The 27,116-nt window shown below is 39.4% G+C and overlaps 1 protein-coding gene across 2 annotated transcripts in view; it reads right to left on the bottom strand.

Annotated features, from left to right (window-relative positions):
• plxnb2b (plexin b2b) overlaps positions 1 to 27,116 on the bottom strand; it is a 197,477-nt gene that overhangs the window by 75,220 nt on the left and 95,141 nt on the right. For both annotated transcript variants that reach the window (XM_014021273.1, XM_014021272.1), the window contains 4 exons: positions 3,562 to 4,691; positions 3,192 to 3,380; positions 2,942 to 3,067; positions 722 to 822 (listed from right to left, as the gene is read on the bottom strand). In XM_014021273.1, coding sequence (XP_013876727.1) covers positions 722 to 822; positions 2,942 to 3,067; positions 3,192 to 3,380; positions 3,562 to 4,689 — 1,544 coding nt within the window. In that variant the 5' untranslated portion in view covers positions 4,690 to 4,691. The remainder of the gene's footprint in view (positions 1 to 721; positions 823 to 2,941; positions 3,068 to 3,191; positions 3,381 to 3,561; positions 4,692 to 27,116) is intronic.

Genomic DNA, 27,116 nt, shown 5'->3' on the forward strand with positions numbered 1-27,116 from the left:
GTATGTATGTATGTATGTATGTATGTATGTATGTATGTATGTATGTATGTATGTATGTATGTATGTATGTATGTATGTATGTATGTATGTATGTAAATCATCCGCTGCTAAACAAATAAAGCATGGCCTTTCTGGTCACAAACAGTAAGCCATGATAGTCAGGTTACAGTTTGAATAGAAAAAGCATCTACATATTTATAAAACATGTAAAACATGCTTTGTTAAAAGAAAATAAAATTATGATAACTTCAACACTGAGTACACAGCATAGGTGTCGGAAAATAAGGTACAACTTTTTTAAACTTTTTATACATCATGTTTTTAATTAAGTACCACTAAGTTTTTTTTTAACTAAGTGGGGTGCAATTTTTCTGCTTTCATCTTGGTTTCCAATCCCATTCCTGTAAAATATGATGCATTCACTCCTTCCCACTTTCCAGACCCTGATAAATATAAGCTGATGAAAGTAAATTGCAGTCTGGCTTCACCGCATGAGGCTGACAAACAGCTTTAATTCCTTACGGCTTCATGGACAACAAAAGATGGAATATAAACACCAAGGGGTACTAAAAGTGTCTGCAATAAAACACTGAACAAATACCCCGCTGTGTTTTACAGAAGGGATTGCATTTGTAGGAGCTTGTGATAAGTGTGTTGTGAGGGTATACGTTAGCAAGTGCATGCAAAAGTGTTGCTGCATGTGTGTGTGTGCGATCCTCACCTGCCCTCCAGGACACACCAGCCACAGTAAGGATCCCTCAGTGCCACGCATGATTGGCAGTCTGTCTTTTGGAGGCACGTCTGCACTGGCACTTTGGTGATCTTGAGAATTACAAAATGGGAATATGATCAAACAGTGCACCTCAGGGGAGACGCTGCACAAAACAGGAGGCATTTAAGATACAGCTCGAAATGTCTCCAGGTTTGTAGGAGGTGTGCAAAACAAGTTCTGTAAGAACACATGGTCGTGTTCAATTACCGAAACAATTTACTCAGTGCAAAAAGTAAATGCTTGCTGTATTGAGTAGTGGAATACAAGTACCTATAATTACCTCATGAGCACTTCTACAGTATTAGCTGTTACTTTAGGCTGTCTGCATTCTTCAAACTAACTGCTTGTATGATTGCCTAATTACATCTGAAAACCAACAAACAGCTTGTGTGTTTGGATATGGAAAAAGTAGCCAAGGTTCTAGCTCAATTTGTTATACATCCTATTCATCAGGTTTTTTTAAGCCAAACTTGATACAAATATTCAAACACTTTGAATGCCTTCCAGGAGAGACAGACTAAAAATATTCCCCATATTTAAATGCTTTCACATCTTGCTCGTCTGCGAGAGAGTTGGCATTTAACTCTGCTTTTGACTGCGCCTGGCAGAGCGACGAACACTTTTTTTTACTTTCAAGGCAGCTAAATGTATTATTTTAACCAGTTCTGTTCCAGTACAAGCCGACCTGTAACCCTGGATTCATCTGCTGTAGGACTCTTCCAAAAAGACTGAGTGAAGTAAAATGGAATCTTACTTCAGCCTACACATGGTGCTGTTTTATAAATATGAGTGCTAGAGATAAATTAAATTTGTAATCTGTGTGTCAACCTTGGACAAAGTTGATCTGCCTCTTTGAGTTAAAGCAAACTGTAATGCTCAATTATGTAATATGCAGTTCAAGCAGAAGTATGTATTACTGTCAAAATGAACCGTTCTGAATAACGTTATTTTCACAAAGAATTCTCACAATGATGTTTTCATCAAATAAAGGCCTAGCATCCTTTAAATGAATGAATATCATCCGCAACCTTTTATGCCAAAGTTTTAAACAAATTCCAACATAAGCTAGGGTCAATTAGTTGTGGTGACCAACCTGAATTGGGGTGACTCCAATAGTTAATCAGTTGTTGACGTACACATCCACTGATTACTTTACATTATATCACAATCTTTCCAGTGGCTCAAAAAGACATTTAGCTAACAGACAGCACTGACTAATAGTTAATGCTGTTTAGCTCAGCTACTGATACTCTGTATTTTAACTCAATAACTAAAATGGATTGATTTATAGACATTACTATGCTTGCTAAAGTCAGTTTGCTGTAGCAGATATTTTGAATTGAACTGACACAAAATTTAATAAACCATACATTTTAAAAATTACAGTTAAAAATGCTTTAAACTACAGACAGTTGTACAAGAAATTAATCAGATTTACATTTTTCCCTTTAATTTAATATATAAACCTTTTTTATTTGAATAGAATTTTTATTTGACTAATAAAGACGATGTATACTTTGTTGTAACAATGTTTCTTGGTAATATATCATACACTGATGGAAAATCTGTTAATGTCCCTTTTAATTTTTTATTTTTTCACATTCCCTTTTTATTTTATTTATCTTTCTTAATTCTTCCCACCCTCTCCTGTACTGAGCTGCAGTAATGTGCAAATTTCCCCACTGTGGGATCAATAAAGTTTTGTCTTATCTTATCTTATCTTAAATGGTGCCACATTTGTAAGGAACATGCATTTGTGGGATGAGCAGTAGAGCTGAGTATGTGGGTTACACATATGAAAAAAATGCCAAATCTTCTCTGTCATTGTCAAACAATTTATTTTGCTGTTGCTGTTTACTCTTGTTTTGAGCTTCTGGTACCCCCAGGTGCTGCCAATCAGAAGCCTGATACTGTATAAGATTTATTGCCAAGAAGCAGTGTTACAAAAAGGAAATAATCTATATGGCCTTACTTTTTGTATTAAGTTTAGTTAAAGGCCCTATTAATCACTATATTATCTGTTTCATTCAAAATGGGCAAAAAGGAAGCATGTTGAAATGTAGTGAATTTTGAGCACCATCATAAAGCAAATAACCTGAACAATAACCCCTGTCTCCTGTGTTGCCTGCATGAACATGACACATTAGAACAAATCCAGAAGAAACCCACCTTTTTTTCTGTGGTAATATAGAGGTGGCTGTGCGCGAGGTCAAAGAAAAGGTTCTTGTTGACCTTCTCCCCAAAGGTGTCACCAGGAGCCTTGCTGTACTCGTCCGCCTCCGTGTTCAGGTGTACCTGGACAAATAAAAGCGCAGCACTGTTAGGCATGAAGTTTATTATTAACCTCGCCTCACTTCCCGCAGGCAAACGTTTATAGGGATGGGGGAAGAGAATGCAACAGATAAACACACAATTGCACCTTGAAGACCTCTCCCTGGTTGTTGCCCAAGAAGGCGATGGTGTGATCATTTTCCACAGCAACAGCCACAGAGGTCAGACGGCTCGATGTGCTCCACACTGCATCAGCCTTTAAGGCAAATCTGGGCTTGCTCGCCAGAGGGGAAGCCAGAAATTCTGCACCACATTTGTAGTTTTCTAACATGTCCTTCTGCAAAGAGAAAAGATTGTGTATTAGGATTATTATGGTGTCTATTTCTCCCTTTAATCCGAAACAAAACTCCAAGTGTAAAACTCAGATTAATGGCTTCAATTTATAGGGTGTGATATTGATTGTATAGATATTTTTGTTTTTCTTTTTTCTCCTAAAAAATTCAATAAATCACACTTACTGCAATTTTTGATTTGCAAACATCGGTTTTGGATGATGAGTAGGGGATGTCCACAGCAGGAAATCCTGAAATTTTCCCGAGGTCACTGTAACAAGCGCTGATGAGATCGACTAGCCTTTCGTTGATGGAGTTCAGTGGGTACATGCAGAGCCCCGATTTATTTTCGTCTTCCTCTGAGCTGGCCACCATAAACAGGACTTTATTCCACGGGACCACCTTCCCGTACGTACCTGACAGAGTCATGGCCCGAGCCAGTTCTTTGCCTGGAGAAGCCACAAAAGCAGCTTGGACTCTGTTGTACTGGTTGTTTTGCCCGCAGTTTAACTGAAGCTCAGTGTGAGAATAGTAATGGGGATCGTTTTCACAAAGGCGGGACACAAAGGTGAGGTTTTTAATATCTGTGCCGTCAAGGGTCCGAGAAAAAAGGAAATATACAAAACCGTCCTCTTTGAAGGCGTGCCGGAAAATGTGCAGGTACCTGGGAGCGAAGGGTGTCGTCTGGACTGTTGAAGCCTCGATGATGCTCTCAAACACGACCCAGTCCTTGTAGTCCTGTAGGATTCGTGTGCTGATGAGTTTTGTACTGTCCAGCTCTCCATAGCCCTTCCCAACCAGAAACACATCAAAGGTGTGTCCATCTTTTTTGTACGTAGACATTACTCCCACCACGTTCACGTGATTCTCTATGCTGGCGACGTAAGTCCTCTCCCCCTTGCTGTCACTGTAATACAGCTGCTGCTCCACGTTGGAAAGGTTGAGCAGGGAGCAAATGCCTCTGTAGCGACTGCCGCAGACTATGAGGGTGCCATTGGCCGGGTGGATGAGCAGAAGCTTGTTGAGGTTCTCCATGAGCTTTGTGTTCTGGCAGGCTGAAGCTGGAGGCGTGCAGGTACGGGCATCTTCTTTGGGGCCCGTCTCGGCACGGGCCTCAACTTGAAGGGTCGGCGTGAGCTGGAAGATTGTATTGACTGCTCCCAGATAAATGCGGCCCGTCTGGGGGTCCTGGACTACGTTGTTAATGGGGGTCTCAGAGTGGAACTCCAGAATAGGAACGATGCGACTCTCCTCCTGGGCTTGTGATCTGGACTGGCACAAAAGGAAGAGGAGGAGGGAAACCCAGCTTGCCATCTCTGTTGGGAACAGAAAAGATAGAGGCACTGTTTTATTACTGAAGCTAAATGAACATATAAAGTCACATTAATGGCTAGAAACAGCAGTCTTCAATTGCAGGCACACAAAACAACAACAAAACACATAGTGCTCACATTAATTTATGCAAAAATAAGTGCGGATAATGTACACTTAAAAACAGTTTTGAATTGTGGAACCGGATTATTATAATAGTCACTCTGAGTTACAGCCTGCTCCTATAGAGATGTAGAAACTTTGAAAAAATAAATAATTAAATGCATACATTTCCACGTAGGGATGCTTATAATGGTGTTCTAAACATAAAATATGACAGGAATACTTATGGAGATTGTTTCAATTGTTTCTGCTAAACTTGGGCTATGTCCACACAGCATGTCTTAATGCTGAGTTCGGATGTTTTTTCAAAAATCAGAATTTTTTTGGGTAGACATTCGTACATTATATTGATCTGCTCACACCTCACTGATGTCAAAGTTGGATGAACATGCGATATGATTGTTCAGACTGCAGTTGCATTGAAAAACATCAGATATGCATCTAATTTAGTACAACGTACAGAAAAGATCTGTCAGATTTTTTAAAAATGGATTTGTCACATTTAGACTGTCATGAAAATTTTAATATGGGATGCATGGGGGACAATAAATCAAACGTATCCCAAGTCACTAGTTCCTATTAAGCAGTCAGTCTCAAACATACTATTACTTGGTTCTAAACAAAAGTATCTACAGCACCAGCAAAACTAAAGGCTTTGAACTTGGTCTTTTCCTTTAAAAGACTTCAAGATATTTATAGAGCTTGGTTTATTGGGGTAAAACTCCTTTTAAAAAACTGCCTCAAGCTATCAGTGTGCAGTGTAGGTGTTTGAGTGTGACTCAAATCTGTGCTCCAGTTATATAAAAGGCCATGTTATTTTAGATTTAATTGACATAATATCAGAAAAGCTCGCTGGGGAGAAAATAAAACCGCTCTGTGTAGGGGTGACAAAAGATTAGGGCCAAAAGTGAGATCCCAAACCACAACAGCAGTGAAAGCTTATTCATAAAGGATGAATCTGAGCAAGTTTGAGACTTTGCCCCACCTCAGAATAAAAAAAAACACCCTCCAAACACAAAGTGCTCAGGAAGTATGTTTTGTCTCTGGGAAACATGATCAGGCAACGTTTTTGTGAAGTACAGACAGGAACGTGTACCGGCAAACAGCAGGTGCCTGAGGAGACGTCGCTGTCTGCTGTTTGCCCAAGCTGTGGTAAATATGGAACTGCAGGTGGTTTTGCAGCAGCTATTGCCCACACAACAAATGTGCATCTATTTTTGAATGGGGGCTTTGAGCTTCTACGCTCTTCGTAGTGCCCTCTTTTTCATTTCACCATGTCAGTCAAGTTAACAGGTGCATTTTATCAAATGTGAGCTCCCCAATGAAACACGCCAAAGCTGTGTTTTAGAGCTTTAACCTGCTGCTACTCACCGGACTAAGTGGGAGAACCATTGATTAGACATTTGCCTGAAGGGGAGCCATGGTAATTTCACCGGAAATGCTCATTTGCATTTAAGCACCCGCCAATCGATTTTATGTATTTCCCCACCACCACCACCATTTACCGCCTTATTCCTCCTTCCCACCTTAACCAATTTCACTGCATAAATGTATCATGCCCTTTTCAATTCACAGCCTTAAATATTTCCATTAAAATTGAAATGGTGCAATAAAATCACTGTCTGTGCTGATTCAGGATAGAAATGTGTGCAGTTGGTTTTTACTGCTTTAATCTAGCAGGAGGGGCAGGAGGTGGTCTGTCAAGATTTAACAGAATTTTCTTGAGGTTACGTGTGCACTGTAGAGGGGACAAATAATAATAATAATAATAAAAACTGTTGAACAAATACTTTGGCTTCAAAGTGACAAAATTTCTATTTCAAAGGCATTTCTACTAGCAATTATAAGCCTGTCTCAGCTTGAAGGAATTACACAATAACTTTATTGTCTTGAGTTTTTCAAGGAGGTAGCACAAAAAAAAAAAAGAAAGAAATCTGCACAAGCTGTAAAAGCCTTGCAGCCATAAAATGTTGGTGAAATAAGCAAAACACAGCCACCTGGTCCAGGCAAAAAAACAAAACAAAAAAAAAAAACCGTCAAACAGCAAAACCTTTATAGAAAGATGGGGAAATGATCACAGATTTAAACAAATTATTATGAATTTAGGACAGACATGGAGGTTGTTTTCTACCACTTTAATGCACATGGATCAGTTCGTCTTTAAACTATTTTAGCTAGACATAAATTGGCAGTTTGGCAACAGAATACCATGAATTCTTGTGCTTGTTTATGAAAGCACCTGGCAGCTAGCCAAATTAACAACATAGCTTAAAAATAAACAGCTTCCTTGAATGTCACTTCATACTTTCCTATTGGTAATTTATAAGACAGAGAATAGTGCCAAAACACACTAAGCCAGAGCTGTTCAGCTAAATTGTTCAGGGGGGCCACAGTTACTTACAGCAGCTCAGGGGCTGTACATGCACGGGGTGGGGGTTTGTTGCCCGATAACGGTAGGGGAAACACTAAACAAGCATTATTATCTTTTACCTTTTAAATTTGTTTATTTTGCTGCAATAAAGAATACATTTCAAACTTATTCAAATTTAATTTTTTATAGTAAATTAAGCAAAAAAATCATAATTCTCTGTATAAATATATTTTATGTTTTTAGGAACTCACTGGTGGGCTGGATTGAAGTCACCCGTGGGCCAAATGTGGCCTGTGGCCCTCCAACTGATTAGCCCTGCTATAAACGATTTATTGAATCAATTGTTTTTCCATCTAGAATAAGACTAATCATACAAAACGTTGGCACAGCAAATGATTCCACTGATTTTCATTGAAACAAACTAATGAAAACCTTTTTAGACTGGGAGTATTTTGGATTATTCACTTCAGTCTCAAAGTACTCTGATGGGATTAAAGTGCCTGTGACATGAAATTTTTAAAATAAATATAAAGGCATTATTGGAAAGATAACATTATTAGCATATTGCAAAAAATAATTTCCCGCTGCTGAGATGAACAGTTGTTGAGATATTTGCATGTAAAGGAATAGGAAGTGATGTCAAAGGGGAATGCCTGCATGGAACAAAACATTGATAAAATAGCTAAAGACACAGACTGGAGAAAAGAATCGGTTGTTTCTTTAGATTATTTTGAGTCACTATCAGAGAGATAAAGATGAGTCAGAGTTCAAATAATACTGTTTCAATAAACAAAGATTACAGAGTTCTCTTTCTTAAAGAGTTCCCCTTTGATGTCACTTCCTGTTGCACTTTGGCTGAGCCAAGTTAAATAAATATCCCATTTATGCGACAAAAAGGGTAAAATCACGTTTTATGCAATGTTTCTTATATAAAAATGTGTTTTCTTTGACTTTTTGTATTTGATGGATAGGCATGTCAGAGGGACTTGCCCAAACCAGCTCTCAAACAGAAATACAACTTAAATTTATCTTGTTGATTAATAGGTCTAAAAGATGTCTCTTTCACTCCATCACTTCCTATGCCTTTTTGTTTTTTGTTGACTAATTCCTGAACACTGGAGCAACAGAGGCACTGAAGACCTGAGGAGAAACAAGCTTTGAGAAATAGTGACCCATGTGGCAAAACACAGAGTTATCCCCNCCACCTTTCTTTCTTCAATATATCTGAAATCTGCTATGAGGGCACATCATCCCACATATGGCTATTCTAAATAAATAAAAACCTGCTAAATTTAGACTGTATGTGCCACATCAGCCTTCAGCTAATGAAGCCCCAAATGGCCTGGAGTAAATATAATGAAAAACATCATGTGCTAATGAAGCTGGCACATACAAAAAGTGTAATCCTGTGGAAAACAACAACACTGAATTGTAGAATACAAACAGGCTCTGGTGTTAAACTGACCCCAATTTGAGTGTCTGTTCCAGTTTAACGGTACATTTTAGCACCGTTTAAACGTCATAAACTAAATAGTTATTGCCCGCCAACAGCTATTATATTTGTGTGTGACTCTGCATTTATTTATCTGTTGTGTTAGCAAAATATCTTATGATCCATTGTATGGATTTTAATGATACTTTCAGAATCAATTATCGGATAAAAACGTCTTGACCTGATTAACATTTGAAGTCAACCCATGACATGGAGGCCACCAGCCAACACAAAAACGACAACAACTAAGTGAATTTGACAAAAATTTAGATAAAATTTGATGCGGTAGTAGCTGAAACTCATCCACATTTTATACTGTGAGAACCAACTTATTGCACAAGATTTAAACCTTATAACATTTGCCTCTACCAGACTCAACTCAATTTAAACAATATTAATCATATAAATTGTAACAAAACTTTCAGAGGAATCAATTGGAATACATGTACAAATTATTTTTATGGAGTCAATGGGAGTCACAGGCAACTTATTTGAGAAAACACAAAAATGTCTCTAACGTGTTAATGCTACAAATATTTAGCTAAAATCTGACGTGGTATGAGATAAGGCTATTAAACTACATACTCCTAAAGTACCACAAATTTTGCAACATCTTTACACAAAGCTTTGTCATTAATGTCATTGTCATTAATGAGCCTTGTCTGCCTGTTAGCAAAATACCTTGTGAACCACTGGGCAGTTTTTAATGAAACTCTTAAGAAAGTAATAACTGAACACACAACTAACTGATTAAATTCTGAAGTCTCTGCCCCTCGAACTGTGACTGCTGGATATGGGCACCAGTGACCCCCATGACCCTGAAGGTATAAGCGGGTACAGATAATGGATGGATGGAATTCTGAAGTCAAACCAACTCAAGTTGGCCGTCACACCTAATCAATCTTAGCAAACGCTAAAATGACAATAATAACTTTGTCAGTTGTTTTTTTTTTAATCCTCCACACATCACAATATGAAGAAATAATACAGAATGTCATCTATAAGTTTCAACTGAAACACATAGCTCATTCTCCTTTCATCAGATGATGTTATATTACGGTCACACTGCACACCAGATTCTTTACTCTGATCTGGTTTTATTTGTTCGTTATAATTTTAATGCACCCTCCATCAGACTCCAGCGTGAACATCTGAAACGACCTGCAAACAAGGTGGATTTGTCAAATTCAGACTGTCATGAAAAAAATCTGATATGTGTGGCATGGGGCAAAACACTTTTTAGAATTTGGTTCTCATTTGCCCACAGCGTGAACATAGCCTTAGTCTAATAGCTTGGCATTAAAAGGTACAGGCGTTCCTTTAAAGAATGCTAGGTCTTTAATGTCTTGTTTTTGGCTGAATCTAAACTAAAACCAAGCCTCCTCTTTTCTAGGTTTCTAGGTTATAAAGATAAGCATGCACACTCATATTCAAGAAAATAACTGTGCCAACTTCTGACAATAAATAACCACTGAGCCATGAACCTGAATTAGTACTTTTTAACTTGTGTGAGATGCTGCAAAATTTGGTGTCTACTATTATTATTAAACCTAAAAATAAATCTGAAAGAGGAAAAAAGGAATACAACACAATATTCCTCGTCTTGTGTTATATAAAAGCCTGACACTAACTGAATAAATGCTGCATATTTACAGCTACTTAAAAATGATCATTAAAGCATGATCCATGCTTCGTCTAGTTGATAATATTGTGAATGAGCCACATTTTTCCTTACAGTGTTGCCATGGAAACACTAATAGCTGACTAACACACTCAATAAAATGTTTATTAGCTAGATTACACAGAGTTCAGGCTAATGCTATTTAATACCACTTCTATTTCAATTAACGCTCACCTGCATGAAGGTTATAATTCTTAGCTTTGTGCAGAACTTTCATTCTGTTCCCCTAAGATAAAACTGTGACAGGAGTTCTTGATCAGCATTTAAAATGAAATGTTGAGAGCGTGTTTTATTGTGGAACAACCACCTGTAGGACCAGATAAACCTTATAAACGGGGTGTCAAATATTCTCATTTTGTTCAAATGTTTCAGATACTCACTCTGTGTGAGCTGTGATGAACCAGCTGTGGCAATGTTTGACATGAAGAGAGTTAGGAAACATTAGCGCACACACTGAAGTATCATTTTAGAGTTAGGGTTTATTTTGGATAGGTTTGCATGATAACCTGCTAATTGGTGTTTGTTTGACATGGCAGTCGCTAGTAAAGGCAAGCCAAAAAGCCAGCACTTCCAGGCACAAAAATACACAACTAAACCCAGCAGAATGTAACAAGTAGAACAGGAACACAGTCAGAGAGGGGGAAAATTAATAAACCCGCCATGTTTAGTCTGTGAAGAAACACCACCAAGAATTAAAAAGTAAAAATATGTGAACATACAATGAAAAAATGACAAAAGGAACAATAACATATAGAGAAAATTACATAATCATGAAAGCTTACGTGAAGGTTTATTCCAATGATAAAAATGAGCATTCAGTAAGAATAAAATCAAGTTAAAAACTAAATCTGAGGAGAGAAAACCATGATGGTTTGGCTTAAATATGTCACATTTGTAAGTTTAACATTGCACATTGAAAAAAGAACAGAAATACAATGTTTGTGTGTTACAGTACAACACGTAGGGGCCTGAACTGCAGCAGTTTCCAATCTGGGGGTCGCCAGAGAGCACAGGGGTTTATATAAGCAAAGCACCAAAACAAGTCCTTTTGAATGATTAAAACTCTGTATAACTCTGGTCTTTTTTAATTTATAAAATAAAAGTTTGGCTTGGAAGTAAGAAAGGGGAGCTTTGAGGAAAATAGGTTGGGAACCACTGGCAGATGGCAGAATTCTTGAAAACAACCACAAAATGACCAACAGACTATCAAAAACTGTTTTACAATCCTTCATAAAGCTATTATAACATGTTAATATTCGGAAGAGTCTTTCTGGGTTAAAAGTACATCAAAATGACATTTGTTTGGTTCATAGATGCATAGCCTGAATTTGTGTAACATTTGGTTTAGGTGAAAATTTAAATTTGTCTAGATTTAATTTAATGCTGAATATGTGTCTTTTTTAAGGCCAAACGTGTGAATAAAAAGTTGGGACCTATTTAGGCATCAAACTTGGATCTTTTGTAATATTTTTACATCCTGATAAACAAACCAGCAACACTTGCAGAGTGACACTTTACTTAACAAGTTGTTTCTGTATGTGTTGCAGTTTTGTTGCAACTAGAAATTCATGCGAAGTTCATTCTAAACTGGCCAGACTGCTGCTCATCCAGGACACGATAATCCTAGTAAATTCAAACAGGGCATCAAGTCTTCTTTATTATGAAGACATTTCATGTTACAGTCATGGAGTTTTTTTTTCCCAACAAGAAAAACAATGACCAAAACAAACCTATTAACATTGTAAGTACAAACATGTTGACTGAAAGTGAACAGGAAAAGGTCTTGGATGCTCACAATCAAACCTTTTCATTTGTGCCAAAAATTTTTGTTTGTGCTTTTCCACATTTTTTAAGACAGACTTGCATTGCATTCTACATATCTTTAGTATTTTTGTGTTTCAAAAGTTCATTAACAAAAAGCTAAACTGCTGAGGATAAATGGCCTAAATTTAGCTGAGATATTCTGAGCTAAATGTGGACTACTATTAGACCCACTGCTGACATTAGGCAGTAAACCTAAGCTGCAGAAAACTGATTACTTCAGGTGAATATTTTTTTTGGCATAAATTAATCGAGTTCAGAAAGAGTTGTGCAATTTCTGCCTTAAGGTGTTTTTTTGTTAGAGAGAAAACACATCTCAAAAGGAAAACTGTTGAAATGCTATATACTCAGATTTGAATGTGCCAAATAATGGTGTTTCTTTATTTGCTTGCCAAGCACTGAAGAACACGTGCATACAAAAACCTAGCCACAAGCTAGGACAAGTCAAGACAGGCGAAGCTGCTATCAGCAGAGGAAAATGACCGATAATTTCAAACTTGCAGGTGTGTACACACAAACACAGCTTCAAACGGGCTTTGCACACACATCGGCACATGCACGGGCTCAGCCTGGAGTGCTGACGAGGTAATCCCGCTCCGACCACACAGACACTCTTCTCCTCAAACTGCCATGCCAAGTTTCTTTCTTTTTTTTTTTTTTTTCATTTTGGACAGAGGCACTGAAACATAGCATGACAGCCTGCATGCCCGTCGGACAATCCTTTCACTGCAAGGAAACATGCAAACGTGGCTGAAAGAGGGAGCCGAAGATCACACAAAAAGAGGAAAAGTGTGTGTGTGTGTGTGTGTGTGTGTGTGTGTGTGTGTGTGTGTGTGTGTGTGTGTGTGTGTGTNTGTGTGTGTGTGTGTGTGTGTGTGTGTGTGTGTGTGTCTCAAGATTACATCACACACACGTACAATCCCACAACTGCTGACCTGGCAAGATTAAAAACCAACATGAGTGCTCTTCATGCTCATTAAACAGATGCAGAAAGAAAACTGATATAATAAATAAATAACAGACACCCTACGCTGAAAACATAATAGGATCTCACCCCATATTGTGATAAATCATATTCAGCACTTTCTTCACTGGAGAGCTGGCTCCGGCAGATGCCAGCTCTGACACTGATGTGCAGGGTATCTTCACAGTGCAAACTGCCTTCACTGATGTGCAATGAGAAAAGTGAGCTGCGATTAAATTACTGGTCTGTCCCCAGAGGCTTCATCTCGTGGAGGAAAGTGGTGGATGGGAAGGTCAGCGTGGGGTTAGATAGCGCTTTATTGTCCACTAAAGATTAATGCTCTAAAAGACACCTTATCGTTTCTCTTACAATATGTAGGATTCTGAAACAGCCTGATGGAGTGGGTACAAGTACATAATTACCTGGGTCCAGAGCTATAACAAGAAACTGGTCATTAAGTCTTTGCCTTTGATTTTCTTCCCACCATCAGGGAAAGGGTAGGCAGAATAAGAGAAGAGGGAGTGTTAGAGAAGAAGGGCAGTGAGGAGAACACTTCATGTCCATAACTTTTTTTTGGTCCTATTTGTACAGTGAGATTGTTTTACAAGTTGCAAAGACAGGCTGGTGTGACGATGGCAATCCAATTTCCATATGAACAATTACCCTGCCGTCAGGGCTGGCAGTTCATTTATTTCAATTTGACTGACTAGGAGAAGCTCTCTCACCAAAGCATCCAGCCAGGCCATTGTATTCAGGACACCAGGCGGAGGGAGGGGGGATTGATGGGCCTGGTCCATTTCAGTGGGATCCAGCTGCTCTGGCCTAAATATGCTAACATCTTTTAAGTTGGCTTGTGCTCCTCTTTTGGACAGTGTCCCAATTCTCACGTGCATTTGCTTGTTTGTCTAATTTTGTGTCTACACACACACACACAGGTCCCTCTTGTGTTCCGTACATTTGTCTGCTGTGATGTATGACCATGAGTCGAGAGGTGAGAGTGTAACATGAGCGTGCACACATCCATTTAGGCACAGCATTTTGCCTCATTAGGAGTGATAGACTGTTTGTGTGTCTGTTTACTGCACCGTTACCATTTTTTAAGGCTCCTGCTATCTCCACTCTGCCAGCTGGACACTTGAGCAGCAAGAGCACAAAACCACGGGCTCAGACACACAAACTACTTCAAGGGAGCGTGCATTTAAATCTGCCTGTGTGCGCCAACAACACCCCCCTGTACACATACAAAGTCGGCCCTCGACTCTGTCTCAAGTCCTTTCTCAGCAGTCTTTTATAATCTCTGTATCTCTGCTGGTCCCTCAAACAAACACAAACGCAACCTCCTTTTCTGTCTGGGCAGCAGCAGCTTGGGCTAATCTCCCATTCCTAACAACCTGCCCACCCACCCCGCCCCCACGACGCCACCACTACCACCCCCAGCTGGATGTCGCAGCTCTCTCGTGGTAAAGAGTGGCTGTTTGCGATGTGGACACAGCTGGCGGATGCAGAAAACCTGATTAAACGGCCTGCCCTGGCAGAGGAAAGTTGCTTTCTGGAAGCCGACCGACACTGTTGCCACATCCAGACAGTTGCCACAACACACAAAAACAGTTGCCGGGGGTGGGCGTGCAAGCTCGTCTGCTCAGCACACTTACAAATCTTAGAAATCACCTTTGCGAAAGACGGCGACCGGAGAGTTTCACCATCAATCAACCTGTCGATTATTTTTGGAATCCATAGATTAATTGTTCAGTCCATGAAATGTTGAGCCTGCGATGTTTTGTTTGATGAATGACTTAAACAGCTGATTAACAAAATAGATGCCCATTAATTCTCCGTCTATCCACTAATCAAATCATCAACTAATGGTTTCACCACTACAACAAACCCTCGGCTCTTTCTGACACAAGACTAATGACTGCAGGGATTTTCCTCCCCCCACTTGCTCCTGTCAAATGTTCAAAAAAAATTGTCATGTAATGACTTGGTGTATTGCTAAAGGGCATTTCAGAAGATTGCAAGCTCCCTCTTGCACACAAAAACCCAAACTGTCCCTTCTTCTGGTTGGAGGGCAGCTTCTTTAAAGCTGTACACTACCCTGAGGTGATGCCCTACTCATCACCCTGCTCTTACAGAGAGCTGTCATGTTCCAACACACATGCGGTGACAATTAAGAAGTCGGGCAGGCAGGCTGACTGCTGGGAAGGAATCTATTACACACCTTATTGGTTATAATGATTTCACTTCACCAGCATAAACACCAATGAGCCATGAAGGTATCTTGTAATGTGGTTTAGTCTCAGTGGCCAGCTTTCCTTTGGTTCCAAGGGGAATACTGATCTTATGGAGACGGATTGTTCGCCTGCTCTCTCACAGGTATTTACATAAAACCTTGGAAACAGTGAACATAAAGCTATAACTGTTGTGCATTTTAGTGGCTTCAACTTACAGGAAGTAACCCCTCAGTACTGTGCCTGTTTGCTTTCTCTCTCCGACGAGGATGAGAGGAGCAAAACAAATCTTCTGTGTGCAGCCAGAGTCACTGTATGAGGATCAAAATGAACTCCAAGTACGCCGAGTGAAATCTGGTTGTTTCACATTCCCCAAAGTAATCTGATTTGAGTTTTCACACAGTGTTCCAGTGATGTGATTTCCTCAAATACTGACTTTATTTTGGAGGCATTTGTGGATTACTGACTGGCTGGGTGTCTGTGAGACTTCTGACAGTTTTTAATCAGTGTTTTAAATGTCTGTAACAATCAAATAGAGAGCTGTGGAGGACTTTTATTTAGTATTATTGTTTGTAGAACATGCTTTATGTTTCAGATGTAGATATCCCTTTGCTGTGTTTTTCCCCCAATATGAGTCATGGTGAGTAGGTTTGCATCTGTGGCACTCAAGGGACTGAAGACGTGTTCATCCTAGTTGGGTTGCTTGTAGGGATGTAAATCATCAGTTTTATCACAATAAAAATATTATATTGATTTGTTTGGGTGACAATACAATGTTTCTCAATATCACAAAGTCTGTCATGATAGCGATTCAATTCAGTGCTCAAGACATTGGCCATGTGATTTTGTTTTGCCTCGTTGTAACTGAATATATCATTTAGTCGATATATCATTGTGGATCAATGATTTGTTACACCCCAAGTTGCTTGTTTATCACAAAGCTAACACATACAAAACCTTGTGCTTGCACACAGCCACACCAATTTAAAACCACCAATCATCTTAACATGAATGTCTCCAGACTTTGGGAAAGGTAGCCAAAGGAAAACTATAGACCTTGTCCTTTTTCAAAAGCAATCTTTTTATTTGTGTTTTCTATGACTAATTTTGTAAAGTTTAAATAAACATCTCCATCTACACAAAAATACTAAAAAATTACCATAAAATCTGTGGTGACTATGCCAGGCCTGTATTTGCCACAAAAATATACACAGGAAAAAAGAAAATGGTGTGGCGTATGCCCTCGGGTCAAAGGTTAGGTTAGGTATGGAGCTGTAATGTAATGGTTTTTAAAAGGTTATGTTTTAGTGGTCTACACACGATTTTTACTAAACATGTTTTCAACAAATATCATTTTGAAGCTCCTAAAAATATTACCATGTAAATGTAAAGCTAAAATAAAACCTTCTGTATCCACAAAAAAAGAAAATCTGAGTGGACATTACTTACACAGGAAATGCATACAAACACATAAAAGTCTGAGATTAGAACCTTCAAACACCAGCTGTGCCACAGTACAGCATATTTGTCAGCCTATTTTCAATATTCACTTAAAAACCTTCCATGGTTACGAGCTGCCTTTTTATTAAAGCCTGAAGCATTCCTTGACTGAAGTCTTTATCCAGTTTAGAACGATGTAAAATGCTGAATAACATAATTAACTGACCAAAATTGCTGGACATTTACCAAGACCTTATAAGCAGCTTTAATCAACACCACTTACAGGACAGTAAAGATGCACGATAAACTTCATCCACTATGTCACGCTGAGTCACACAAACTTCTCATGGATGAAAAAGCAATTCTGGACGATGCTTGAACCCGACCCTCTGGTTGTTTCATGTGTGAAAGCAGCTCAACAATAAAACAATGGGATGAAGACGACTGCATGGTCTGTTCTGTTTGCCAAGAAATGGCACCATCGGGTGAGTCTTCCTCAGTTTCCTGCTTTTGTACGCATTAAAAGAAAGAAAAATCAGAGGATTTAAAGTTTCTCTGCAGCTATTAGCTTTAATCTCGCCATGGGCAAGTTTGACAAATTTTAGATCTCACCAACGGAAAGAAAACAAATATCTACATTAAAAAGAAAACACTTTTTGTATCTGAAGGGTCGTCTTTAAAAAGAGCGCAAGCTAGTGCGTGCAACTTCTGGGGGAAAAGGGTAGGAAGGACAATCAAAAGGAAGGAGGATAGCAACAGAGGGAGGGCAATCACACTTTAGTGACTGAGTTTCAATAGCTCCATTGTTGCGAGCTGGCAGGTGCCTGTCACTTGTCACGATGGGAGAGGCTAGTGACAGAGCACTGTCAAGATTGGGATATAAACGGAGGCAGAGTTAAGATTCCAGCTTTGGGTAATGTCTAACAACTAAATCAGCAATGGCTCAAAGATTTGCCACCTCTCTCCAGCATGTTTAGAGCTTACAATATGGTAAATAGACTGTACTTATATAGCGCCTCACACTCAAAGTGCTTTACACTACAATCTGTGCCCTCGTTTACCCATTCACACAGCGCTCTGCGAATACAGGTAAATCAATCAATAGAGACCAATCAGTGCTTAAATCACACTCAGACACAGATGGGACACACATCAGAGGCAGTGGGGATTCGGTGTTTTGCACAGGGACACTTCGACATGACCAAACAGCGGAGGAATCGAACTGCCAACTCTCGCATCAGAGGAACGACTCCCCTAACCACCCAGCCACAGCTAATAATGACCGAATTAGCTGCAAATTTAATTTTTTTATTTATAAAATTAAATAGCTTTCAGCAAGAAGAAGCATTTTGTGCTGGTGGGGCAGAAGCAAATAGACTGGACTATATTTTAATTAGTTGGACGAAGAGAAGCAATCAGAGGAAGGGTGGACTGTGATAAAACGTGTGTATGCCTTGACACAAGACTCATAAAACAAGAGCACCTTCTAACTTCCACCTTCTCTCGCAAATGTCAACGAAAAAAACACACATTTACTTAGATTAGCTACCTCCTACTGCAACATGCTGGAAACAAAACGATCCTGATGCTAGCAAATAAATAAATATTTTTAAAAAATCACTCCACTCCCTCAATCCCCCTGCAATCTTCATCTGTCATCTATCAGTGTTGCTGTAGCTGGAGGGGAGAGAGCTACTAAGCAGGGTCTGACTAATGGCTAAACAAACACCATTATCAGGCCTTGGTGGCTGAACGTTGAGCTACAGGAGCCCCAGTGCAGCTCAGGCTCTTTAATACTTAATTCCTGCTACCCTGCTTTGCTACGGCTGCTCTACAGCAATAGAAGGTTTTTCTAATGAGGGTCGAAGCATGGATACACAGAAGAGGCAAAACAGTGGGAATGAATAAAAAGGAGTCACACACATGTCGAGTCACTTAAACAAAGCCATTTAAAGCCTGTATTAAGAAAGGTGTAGAGACGAGTGTGGCCCACTCGTCTCAGCCGATTCCCTCTCTAAAAAAAACATCGGGGAGAAGTTAATGAGCCCGTTACAGCCAAACAGCTCCCCTGACGGAGCCGCTGATTGCACCACGTGTTTGGGCCCGGGGTGTGTTTTGCATGCATGTTTCCATGAATCTGACCTAAAGAGGTCATCTGCTAATTGTATGTTCACAACTCAGGAATGCACTTCTTCTGATGAACGCGTTCTCACACACACAAATCACCGCTCTCCAGCTGCAATCTATCCCATTCACGCTCAGTCGCCCTTCCTACATAAACCAAGTCACACCCGTAATAACATTTAACACACACACACACACGCACTCAATCAACTGCGACTGAACGGGCAAGCCACTCAATGAGAGTGGATGATTAGGCCCTCAGAGAGTAGGCCTGACCTTTCGCTCCACATCGAGTCCTCCCTGCGCATGTGTGTTTTTATGAGTCAGTGGCTGTGAGCTCCCGGGCTCGTGCCACTTCACATCAAATGTCACAGACTCAAATGAGATGGCCAGACAGGATGACTGAGGAGGGGGAAGAATGAGACCGCTCAGAATAAGAAAACACGGGAAATGTGAGACAAGAGATACCTTTTTTTGTAGGCTTTAAAAAAAAGACGGAGAAAGAAAGAGGTAAGGAAGGAATCCTGTCATCAATCAATCTCCCATCCCCTCCACCCTTCTTTTTTTCATGAGAAACAGAGACGATGAAACACTCTTAAATTCTGGGCTGAGTTGTGGGACTTTCACACAGGCCTTGTGGGCACAAGACATCTCTGTCTGACACTTGAAGATTGTTGAGCCTGCACTTCGACACTTTAACAGTTCAAATGGACAGAATGGCAGATGGTCTGACTCTAGGGATGGGGTGACCACAGGACAACCAAGTTTCGCCTGTTAAGTAAAAACTTCACATACTGAGCCTTGAAATCAGTTACGATGCTAATTTATTTAAAACAGTTCAAATCTTTGTATCTGTGGAGATTTGTTTGGCTTCTCAAGTGGACATGTAGTGCTTTTGAATCCTTCATTTTCACATTTAAGTCAGTCAGTTGGAACTGCAATGCTTTGGTGTGAATTCCTCTTTATTGTAACTCCACAAGCCCCATTTCACCCCTTTTCTGAGGTGTGTCTCAGATCAACTCGTTTGAGGCTGTCTCTTTAAAAGCAAACATGTTGCCTCACACCCCACCCAACCACAGCTTTCCGACCGGTTTATTCTAGTTTGATAGGGGGTTTACAACTATATAGTGCTTCAGAAACATTTTATTTACAAATTAATTAAAAGATGTCAACAAGGGAAGACTTGTCCATCCAGCCTTACATGTTGAAGACAGAGTCTGACCCAGAGCCAGAGGAGAAGGAAGACCACCAAGTTGTAGTTGGTAAGTCCAGACCTTATTTGGCAGTTCCATCGTAAGTACTGTGATGCAATTGTTCAGAAAATGAAAATAGAGAAAACTGAACGGGTTGAAAAATAAAACAAACAAAATATAAAGATAATTACGCAGCACCAGGAGAAACTAAACTCAACTTTTCTGCCTCTAGAGACTCCAAGTACACAACAAAATGCATTTGCCAGCTAAAAAAGTAGATATTGCAGAATATGTCTCCTTTAAAAGATAATTATGAACTTGAATTTTAACGTAATTGACACAAATAACCAACTAAACTGCCGATGTTCGTTAGGCACTCATTAACATCTTTAACAGTCACTCGTGAGTATAATGTCCACCGAGTTACCCAGCATCCCTTGCAGCTACACAGCCTTTTGAAAGGTGGCACACTCAGCTCTTCTATTCAGTAATGTTAACAGCAGCATGACCAGCTAAGGAAATAGCTGTTGTTGCGTGCAACACGTTCACTTGCACCGTAAAAAAACAGTCTACAGAAAACATTTTTTTCTCATTTATATAACGCTCAAACCAGGGACATTTCCGTGGACAGCTTTAGCTGGGAACATGTCCAATATAGGAACTGTCCCCAGAAATTGGGGATGTCTGGTCAACTAAATCCAGTTGGTTTTATTTTTTTATTCCATGTCCAGCCTGTGTTGGACAAAATTAAGTTCTCTAAAACGTTACAGTGTGATCAGGTCTTTACTCATTGATTCTGATTCACATTTGTAGTGGTCACCTAGAGGTGAAATAAGTAGTTCCACCTGTCTTTGACCTTGGTCTCAGAAGGCCTCTTTTAAAGAGACAGAGCTCTGTTCGAGTTAAAGTCATAACATGTTTTTTAAACAGTAAAGAGACATTTTCTTCTTATTAATATGATAATGAACAGAATAATCTTCTTTTATTCATAATTTTATCAATGTATAAAAAAGAACACACAAAAAGAATGTTATTACATTGTTGTACTGTGCTTTGATGTAAATCACTGCTTGGACTTTAACTGTTAAACCACAGTAATTGATTATAGATTTTTAAGTTTAAATATTTTACTTAACTAAACTTTGCATTATAGTTGAGCTTTATTTTGCCCATCTTATTGTGTTTTGTCCATTCATTTTTGTACAAAGAATATATTACCGAAAATAAAGTGATCCTTGCTAAAATAAATTCCTTATAACCTCGTTATAAGAAGTGTGGGGGTGAACTAATACATGGAAAAAGGCTTTATGACGTGTCTCCAACCAATAAAAACACGACATTTTTTTTACCAAATAATGCTAAAAATACAAAAATACCTTCAAAATTTGTAAAAAGAAGACTAAATTTGGTACAAACGGGAAGAACTTTTACAGCAGAATAAGATGCTTGTGGTAGACACCGAAAAACTGTCCTTCTAACCAAGTCTTACAATCTTCCAACCAAAACATATTTTTGATTTTGTTTGAGATTGAAATACTAAGCAACAGCAGAATGTTTTAAAATATTATTCTAATAAGCCTGTAATTTTTTCCTTATTTCAACAGGTTTTACCAAGTGAAACTGTCTTTTATTTCCATTGGCAGATTATTTCACTTAACTTACGATTCAGACTATAATCTAGTATTTTTTTAAACCTTTTTTAGATGACTAATTTTCGCAGTGTGTGAAACAAGTTCCCATCCATTTCTTTTTCTTTGTAGCTCTATTTCTCCTCTTCTAGTTGCCACCTCAACAGATCTCAGAGGAGATAGTAAATCAGTGCTGGTGGTGACGGACCGGAGGACGTGTGGCGCGACGCCCAGGTTAATTAAGTTTGAAATCGTAGAGATGATCACGGGCGCTGCCAGTCAGACTGCCATCCTCCCTCCCCTCCACCGCTGTGGCTCTGTTATTATCAGAGTCCTTACTTTGTCTGACAGGTACACAGGTGTATTTGTTTGAGTAAAGGAAGGTATGTGATGAAGAAATACATAAACAACTGAGGTGAATCAAAAAATAGGGCTTGGCTTGTATTCAGTCAAAGTCAGAAAATACATTAAGAATTTTTATTTATTTATTTTTGTTCAGATTTATCCAAGGGTTGTTTATGAAATATGCCATATTAATTTTGAGCCAGAGAAACAGTTTACTAGAAAAAAAAGAAGATGATAATTTCCATTTAAAGCCACTCAAATTAAAACTGACAAATATTGCTGGTATTAAGCCTGGTTTATACTTTGAGTCGCATGTCTCCCCCCCCCCGCTGAGTGACAAAAAGTTGTGCAACCTCTGTCCGCACTTCCGCTGTTAGCCCCCGGTGACAGCTGTCCTATACATTGTCTGAAGCCGATTGTAAAATGAGCTCAGCTGGTTTGATCCAGGTCCCAAGGAGCGTGAGCACACAGCTGGTCGCGTCTTTTTTCTGTCCACCTTTAAAAATAAATAAAACGTCTCTACTTCTCTCAACTTAATACTGATGTTGAGTGAAAAAAAAACACTATCCAGACATTGTTATTGCAGTTTATATACTTTATATGAGCTGAGGGAGGGCAGAGGGAGAATTCATGATAATTTATGTCCACCGCATCTGCAGCTTGTTTATACTCGGTCAGGAAAAAGACGCACTGAAATTGCGCAATCAACAAACTGATGTCGCACGTCTTATTGAAGTATAAACCAAGCTTTAGTTTTACAAGATATGAAAAAACTCAATTTATATGTCTTACTGCAGCTCAGACACCAAAAATATATTTACTAATGTAAACTGTGGCTGTCGTTTTTTTTTTTTTAATTTACCAAAAATACTACAGAACAGCCAATTAGTTGATTTACTCTAGAGTGTTGGGAAACAGAGAATAAATAAAGTTACATCACTAATGGGGTCACTTTCCCATCTGCATACTTTTCTCATCATTTCAAAATAAGTTAATAAGTAAAAAAAACGTGCTCATGGAATTATAGCATGAAAAAGTCACGGTTTGAAAGCCACTAAATTTTTCTGTCATACCGTGTGCCCCCCCAGGTCTGTTCCGTTGCAGACTTTCCCCGTGATATTGAGCGTGCCCAAGGTTATCATACGTCATAATTTCATACCATCCCATGCCTAACTGTTACATGTTGTTGTTTTTTTTATTAGAAATTAAAGTTTTCTCTAAGCCAAAACTATGAATATGAAACTGGTCCATGCTGAGACCAGACTTGGATTATTGTTTATTATTGAAACTGTTACTGCAAAATGCTAACGTAACAAAATGCCTATTTCTATAATCAATGAAAAACTACAAATGTGAAAGAAAGTAAGGAGCACATACTTTAAAATAGTAATCAAGTTCAGTTCTTGGAACCACACATTGTTCTACTAGTTGTGAAGTTTACTTATATTGTGGACTAACACTTGTGCACCTATGTCCTGGACAAAAATCACTTCATTAAAAAAAATAAAAAGTACAAACAACCACATTTAATACCAGCTGTTCAAAAATCATTGTTTACAGAAAGGCATCTTTGTTTTACAGTTGTATTCAATAGCCCCTTGTACATTATTAGCTCCTCTTTAGAAGGTAACTTAAATACTCAAGAAGTAGACTAACACCCGGACAAACAAAATTATATGCAACAAATACGGTAAATCTGTCAAAGAGGAATATATTTTTTACCATAATATCCATGTACAAAAATTAAACACAACCACACAAAATAAGTTTGTTTTTTCCATTTTAAAAATCAAGACAAAGCAATAAAAACAGAAGTACGGATCTTAAAGAATATTATTTCTGACGTTTTTTTTTTTTTCAGCAGACATGCATTACATCGAATTTGGGTTTGGAATACAAAAACAAAATGAACCCATTGTTCTTGGTCCAAATCAGCCTTGAAAAACCTTGTTTAGAAAAGATTTAGAGACAAATGTTTGTTCAAAGGGCGGCTGTGGCTCAGGTGTTAAGAGCAGTCGCCTTCCAGCTGTCACTGGAAAATTAAGGTGCTGCAGGTCAAAGTAGAAGGATCGGTACACCCCATCCCCCACCGGAGGGGGTTCAAATTTAATGTGACGCATATGTATGCATATTCGTCTTGATAAATGGCTATGATTATGTTCTATTTTGTGTTCTGTTTTTTGATTAATTGCCCAGTCTGTTTCTAATCAAATGGAGATGCACAAAGGTCAGAGGGTACCCCACAGACTAAAAAATACGCTGCTTTAATCAGGCTGCAAATGGTCCGATAAGCAGAAGGGTGGCAGAAAGGACTGATTGTGTGGCACACTGAGGTAACAGAAGCGATAGCATCTGCACCCCATGTTTAAAAAGGTGTCATTCTGTCTTTCAAAACAACGAATATCTTGAGATTCTGTCATAAGTGGATTTAATGTGGGAGGTGAGGGGGACAAACGTGGACTGATGTTGGTAGGTGCGTACAAAAAAACATGCCGACATCTCTGCTCACATGGTCAGAGGCAGCTGCCATGAACGATGACAAAAATTAAAGATCGACTTTGAGATAGTGCTGATGTCTACAGGTGAATTCAACATTTCAGTGTCTTTATCTTCCCAGCTATCCTTTATTGTTAATTACCCTCGTCCCTTCTCTGAGACTGCCACAACAAAGCTGCCAGTCTGCGTCCGTTGAGCCGGAGGAATTATCAGTCCGGTCATCGCAAAAACCGAGCCTGCCAAGGTCAGGTCCTCTGTTCAATTACACTTTTGATTTCAGTCCACCTTTCTTTCTCCTCTACCATTTATCCACTCCCCACTCCCAGCCAACCCACACAGTCACCATTGAATTTCACTCCAGGGCTAACCCCTATTTCCAGGACAACCGCTGCTTTGACACTCATTCATTTCCAATCCTGCAGAGTGGCGGACTGAATAGAAATTGACGATTCAATTTTTGGAATGAAACTCGAGAGTTCTTTTGGAATTGACTCTCTCCTCCTGCCCTCCTCTCCCCCTTTGCTTGGGTGCCTGCTCTCCTGCCCGCCCGCCAGTCACTATCTTCGTCCTGGTCTGCTGAGTACAGCCAATTTCTCCGCTTGTATGGAGATGTGGGCGAGATGGCTACCTCAAAAGCTTTAAAAAAGAAAGTGCCCAGCAGCTCCCACATGCTTCACTCCAAACACCTTTTCCCTCACACATGCTGTCGCTGATCACGAAAACCTTTTCGTCAGACAACGCAGACGCTTCAAATCAAAAGGTTTATTCTCAGTATTGCACCCAGCAGGATGCTGGGTGGCAATTTAAAAATGATCTATGCAAATGTAATTTCTCTGTGTGTCATCCAACACAGCCAATTAATGAGTGAGCTTCCCCAACCCAACTATAAATTAACAACGCTAGATATTACAGTTAGATTAATGTGTTTTTCTGGCACTCGCCTAATTGCTGGAAGACTCCAGTGGGGCCAGTGCGAGATGCCTTGTTTCTATGTGTGACAGAGCGAGTTAGGACTGTGAGGGATAAACAACCAGAACAACTTGGTCATTTATATAAACTTTATCTCTTCTGTTCGACTGCAATGAGGTAAATCCATGTGTTATATGACCGGGAAAGACTCTCTGTCCTCGAGGAACTTGTGTTTACTCGGGACAAGAATTGCCTTCATCGGTTGATAGATTGGACTAAAGGACGATATTAGCTTTGGTCTGACTTGGGAGTTCGTTCCTGGAAAACAAATCCATAACTAGTAGGAGGAGCACGTGTGATCCGATGGCGTATCTATTAATGAGCAATTGGAGCTCAAGGCTGAAAGAAAAACAACACAAGAGGTGAAAGAAACAGAAGTTGAGTAGCCCTCTGTTTCAGTCATGGGAAGAGGGGAAACAGAGAAGAGTGAGAAAAGACGAGAAGCAAGCTCAAGGAGCCAAAACAGCACATCACCAACAAGGAAGCTTTTTGTTTAGCCCCTTCAAACGATTGTTCTCTTCAGCGAGGGTAACAACACTAATCCGCTGTGGAAACTAGAGTTGGGAGGATTTACTCTAAGCATCCTTATTAGTGAGAATACACTGATACGGGGAGAGCTGGGGTGGGTGACGGGTAAAGGTTGAGTGGATAAGGTAGAGGGCAGAATGAGTAAAAAGAAAAGAAGCTGAAGGGGTGCAGTGTATTCTCAATACAGTGTAGGTGCCATATGAATCTTTAATATGGAGCCTAATGGTTTGGGAGGGAAGTAGTGAGGGGTGGAGAATATAAAGACAGGGAAGAGGAAGGAGAGGAATCTGAAAGGTTTTCCGAGGCCCCCCGCCTGTTTCACAACACTCACAATAAGTTCCAGTTGCCCAGGATTAAACCCATTTCTCCACACCTCTGATGGCACCACGGGGTCTCTATCAGCTGCAAAGAATCGTGACATTGGGCCGACTTGCCTTTAATGACAAAAAAGAAGATGGACCTAATATGCAGATAAAAATAGATGAAGGATCTTTCCAGGTGATAAATTTCTTAATTGCTTTTGTAGATCTCATATTCTGCTGGAGGCTTGGCCATGGTACATTGTCTTAATTACACTCACATGAGCCTAATTAGTTGTATCTGCTGTACCAGAGGCTAACCTACTCACAATTAGATCAAAAACTGAAGAAGAGTACGCTCAGATAAAGAAAATATGTTATTTTTTACTTTTTTACCTTAAAAAAACAAAGAAAATACATCACTCAACTTCCCAAGTTGCTGAATGTCAAGATCACCTCAGACATTTTTTTAAACAAATTACATACATTTTCTTGTCTGAGTGCTAGAATAGCTGACTACCTGGCTTGTCAGTCTTTCCTTTTTTTCTCACCTTGCCTGCTGCTGATGATTACTTAAGTAAAAAAAAGGTGTATTTACAAAGACTCAATGTGGAACATGGAGTTCATGCAACAGTTTGTAATTTAACGTTGGCAAAGTACAGCCAGAGACTGATCCACCAGCTGGCTTTAGAGCATTAGTGACACTGTGATACTGCTCTATATATATA

This window comes from Austrofundulus limnaeus, unplaced genomic scaffold (genome assembly GCF_001266775.1).
Source record: "Austrofundulus limnaeus strain Quisiro unplaced genomic scaffold, Austrofundulus_limnaeus-1.0 Scaffold285, whole genome shotgun sequence".
In the NCBI taxonomy this organism is placed as follows: domain Eukaryota; kingdom Metazoa; phylum Chordata; class Actinopteri; order Cyprinodontiformes; family Rivulidae; genus Austrofundulus; species Austrofundulus limnaeus.